The 4883-nt window shown below is 34.2% G+C and overlaps 1 protein-coding gene across 15 annotated transcripts in view; it reads right to left on the minus strand.

Moving 5' to 3' along the window:
* ANKRD26 (ankyrin repeat domain containing 26) overlaps positions 1-4883 on the minus strand; it is a 108742-nt gene that overhangs the window by 2402 nt on the left and 101457 nt on the right. For 14 of the 15 annotated variants that reach the window (XM_040451123.1, XM_040451124.1, XM_040451131.1 and 11 more), the window contains one exon: positions 3680-3908. The exons of the other annotated variant lie outside the window; for it this stretch is intronic. In XM_040451123.1, the coding sequence (XP_040307057.1) occupies positions 3680-3908 (229 nt within the window). The remainder of the gene's footprint in view (positions 1-3679; positions 3909-4883) is intronic. 15 annotated transcript variants of the gene reach the window in all.

Here is a 4883-nt window from a genome sequence, read left to right on the forward strand (position 1 = left end):
ATATATATATATATATATATATATATATATATATATATATAATGCTACTTAAGTGAATCTGATAAAAAGCACAATTAACATTGGTCTATTGAATGTGTATCATCTCTGAAAGGTGATGTTTGATCTTACTGGTACAAAAAAGTTTAAACAAGAATCATATTGTATACTGAATTATTACTTGGAAATTATTAGAAAAACTGCCATTTATGAAAGTTTAAGCAGTTTTTTACCTTAATGTATTGTTCCTTAAAATGGGCTTTCCATTTTTTTACTTTTAGAAAAACAAAATTTGAAGGAATGCTTTTTGCTATTAATTTTTCAGGACTGACTCTTAAATACATATAAAATGAAGAAAGTGGGACTGTCATACTGTCATGTGGAAATTCTACTGGCAAAAAATTGAGTTAAAATAATATTTTGCTATCAGTATTATGACTAAAACACTTATTTCTTTTCATATGCACACAAAGATTTCAGAAAATCTATTTGAAGAAAGGAAAAATATAGGGTTACAACAGTTTTCAAACTTAGCTTCTGATTTATAACTTTCTCAATTAGAGATAAGGAAAACAATATACAATTTTCAATTGTAACTTTAGCACCAAATTTTGAAACACTTGACTTATTAAAGTTATGGTTATCTACTTACTTATCAAATGTGTATGAATATTTCAAACTACAGGTGACCCTTGAATAACACAGGGGTTGGGGTGCAGTCAAAAACCTGCATATAATTTTTCATCCCCCCAAAACTTAATTACTAATAGCCTACTGTTGACCGGAAGCCTTACCGGTAACATAAACAGTCGATTAATACATGTTTTGTACAGTAGAATAAGCCAGGGCAAAAAAATGACATTGAGAAAAACAGAAGGAAGAGGAAATACACTTACAGTACTATACAGTATCCAAAAATAATCCATGTGTAAGTAAAGTAGACCTGCACAGTTTGAAACCATGTTGGTCAAGGGTCAACTGTATATTACAACTGTTCCTATCTAGAATGTTCTTATTTAGATCTTTCTTATAAAAGTAGCCTCTCCCTGAATGCCCCAAACGGGCTCCAAAATAGTGTACTGAAATCAACACTGTGGTGATAAGGATTCCAATGTCTTTACAAATTTAGGTGTGAGGACAAATATTTTGGCTGACATGTTTCCCAATATTTTCAGAGACTGTTTTCCCTAATACCTTTTTTAAATTGAAGTATAGCTGACATACAATGTTATACTAGTTTCAATATACAAATTCAGATTGGACGATTGTATACACTATGCTATGCTCACTACCGTACGTGTAGTTACCCTCTGTCACCATACATTAATACAATATTATTGATGATATTCCATATGCTGTATTCTTCATTCCTGTGACTTATTTATAACTGAATTTGTACCTCTTACTCCTCTTCACCTATTTTATCCATACCTCTCTACCTACCTCCCCTCTAGCAACCACCAGTGTGTCCTCTGTATTTATGATTCTGTTTGTTGACTTGTTTCTTTATATTCCACATGTAAGTGAAATCAGATGGTATTTATTTGTCTTTCTCCGATTTATTTCACCTAGCATAATACCCTCTAGGTCTATCAATGTTGTCACAAATGGCAAGATCTCATTCTTTTTGATAGCTGAGGTATATTTCATTGTATACATATTACACATCTTCTTTATCCATTCATCAATGGACACTTAGGTTGCTTCCATATTTTGGTTATTGTAAACAATGTTTCAATAAACATAGGGATGCACACAACTGTTCAAATTAGTGTTTTCATTTTCTTTGGGTAAATACGCAGTAGTGGAATTAATGAATATCTATTTTTAAGTTTTTGAGGAACCATAACACTTTTTTGACAATAGCATTATATTCAGGCCTTATAAAATGAATGGGACAACATTACTATACCAGACTTACAAAATAACTCAATACCAGACGATGGGGGAAGGCTTTATTCAAACAATTTTATATCACCATTAATAAATACTATGTAAAATATAAACCACGTTTTTTATATGACATGACTTAAGGAACTACCAAGGTAATGTTGCATCTTTCCCCCAAAAGCTCTTTTCCTAAATACTTACCTCTGTGACCTTTATGTTTATTTCTAGGTAAAATCTGCGTTTCAATGGTGAAAATAGCTTTGAAGTCCATGAGTAAGAACACATGTGTGATTTTATTTATACCTTTCCACTTATCAAAAAAATAAGAGGGTGAGAAAAGTATACACAGAAAAACTATATATCAGCAAATTTTAATTCAAAGAAAAATTTTGAAGAATTTTTAATTAAAAGGATTTTCTCATGAACTGTTAGTATTCAAAAAAAAAAATTAAAAAAAAAAAAAAAAGGGGCGCCTGGGTGGCTCAAGTCGGTTAAGCGTCCGACTTCAGCCAGGTCACGATCTCACGGTCCGTGAGTTCGAGCCCCACGTCGGGCTCTGGGCTGATGGCTCAGAGCCTGGAGCCTGTTTCCGATTCTGTGTCTCCCTCTCTCTCTGCCCCTCGCCCGTTCATGCTCTGTCTCTCTCTGTCCCAAAAATAAATAAACGTTGAAAAAAAAAATTTAACTGTTAGTATTCAAATAATGGCTTGATTCAAATATTTGCTTGATTTAGCTATTTAGAAAATGCTTTACAATTGCTCAGCAAGACATTTTATAAAAATTGAAACAAGGTGCTATAAGTCAAAAAAAAAAAAAAAAGGAAAAAGAAAAAAGAGTGTCATAAGTAAGAAAGCAATTAAGGATGTATTCTCGTGTAAGAAAATACCAATATTGTAACTCAAAAGAGAAATTAACCTTTTTAGTGTTGCAAGTTGATTTAATTCATAATAAGGACTTACCATGGATTCTTTTTTTTTTTTTTTTTTTAAGTAGCCTCCATGCCCAGCGTAGAGCCCAATGCAGGACTTGAACTCATGACCCTGAGATCAAATCCTGAGCTGAGATCAAGAGTTGGATGCTGAACTGACTGGGCCACCCAGGCACCCCCATGGATTCTTTTAAATAGTAAACATTCATTATGTCATTAAGTGTTTGGAGACCGATCATTCACTTATGTACAGGGGTGCAAAAACTGGATTATAGCAAAACTTTCAAATGTTTATGAACCACTGCCAACTGAAAGTAAGTCCAAGCATCTAAGTGTACCTGTGGTTAGCAGGCAATAACATTTACTTTCTAAAATCAAATTTAAATGAAAGCTTTTCAAGAAATTTAAAATGGGTCAGTTTAGTTATATTTATTGAATACAGTTAATACTAGGTGTCTCTCGTGGCGCACCTGGGTGGCTCAGTTGTTTTAAGCGCCCAAATCTTGATTTTGACTCAGGTCATGATCTCATGGTTTTTGAGACTGAGCCCGACATTGGGCTCTGTGCTGAGCATGAAACCTGCTTGGGATTCTCTTTCTCCCTCTCCTTTTGCCCCTCCCCTGAATGCACTCACTCACTCTCTCAATAAAATAAAATAAAAATAAGTATCCCTTGAAAATGAGAGATCCGGGGACTAAAAAACAAAAAATTATAAAATTTACCTCAGTTCTTTCTTAGCACATATAATTATGATTTTTACTTCGTATGTATTAGTTACTTAAACAACTCAGAATTTCACCAAATTAAAAGCAACAATTATATCAGATATCTGAAACCCAAAGTAAAACAGATAATATAACTAACCTTCCACAAGGAAGTCTCCCTGTAGTCATATGACGGCCGTGGGTTTGAGGTAGGAATCACTAAGTTTCCTCTTGGAGTAAGATTTCTATTAAGCACTAAATTATTTTCAAAATGTCCACAATAAGGTGGTTCCAGGCCTGACCTCAGAGTAAGAGTGCCGAGTAAAGTTTGGTGCTGCTGTCTCTCTACCAGAAGTTTTGTATTGATCTCTGATAGTCTCTCATTAGTCCTGTGAAGATTAGAAAACACAAATACATTTTCTCTTTCCCTAAATCATTCCTAAATGACTTACATCTTTTTAAGTTTCCATAATAGTAAATAGCATTTGCCATTGAACAGTGTTTTAACACTGAACATGTGACAGAGCACACCCACTATCTAAAACTATACTTTTAAAATTGTTCTAAAGAAATACTTATGTTTCCAGGGGGATCCCTAACAATTCAAATGAGGGAAGGGAGAGAAGTGGCTATCAGTGATGTACATGGCTTAACGAATAATACTTGCTGTCTTCTGGAATGGCTGTACTGACAAGATCCTTCAGGATGCCAGTATATATACATACTTATATTTAGTAAACCTGTTTACAGATATAAAAATAAACCATCCCTCAAAGACATTTTCAAGCGTTTGCTTTCACCACTCTTGTACATTTCACTTATTATCTCAAAGAAACTGAGCATTTGACACCGAGGAATCACTGAGACCAACAATCTTTAGGGGAGATAGTAGATGGCAGAGGTGTGATCAGAAAGAACTAAAACAGCTACAGAGGGAATTAGCTTATAACAGTTACCAAGGCACTGGAGGCAGAATCTGCCCTTTCTGTCTTCAGTCTTCCACACACCTCCCTCCCACCATGGTGCTCTTTTTAGCCACTTTGGGAATTATACTCCCCTTCAGCCCTGTGTGAGTCTTTCTGTATTTCACCTGTATGCCTTTATGTAAAGTAGAAAAAGCATAAAGGATAGTTTGTCTCAAGGCCCACTCTAGTAATAATACCAAAGATCACAATCAAGAGAAAAAATGTACCAAGCTGCCAGGATGAGTAGTAGTAGTACTTGACCTTTTAGGTTAAAGATGTAATCTTCCAAAAAGAAACTCATTGACATTTCTATTTAGGGTAATTCTGACAAGCAATTTTATAATAATATGCTTCTAAATGAGAAAGCTTCAAACAATTCACTTAAAGACTAGCAGATCC

Source organism: Herpailurus yagouaroundi, unplaced genomic scaffold, assembly GCF_014898765.1.
Source record: "Herpailurus yagouaroundi ecotype Mexico unplaced genomic scaffold, PumYag 203, whole genome shotgun sequence".
NCBI lineage: Eukaryota > Metazoa > Chordata > Mammalia > Carnivora > Felidae > Herpailurus > Herpailurus yagouaroundi.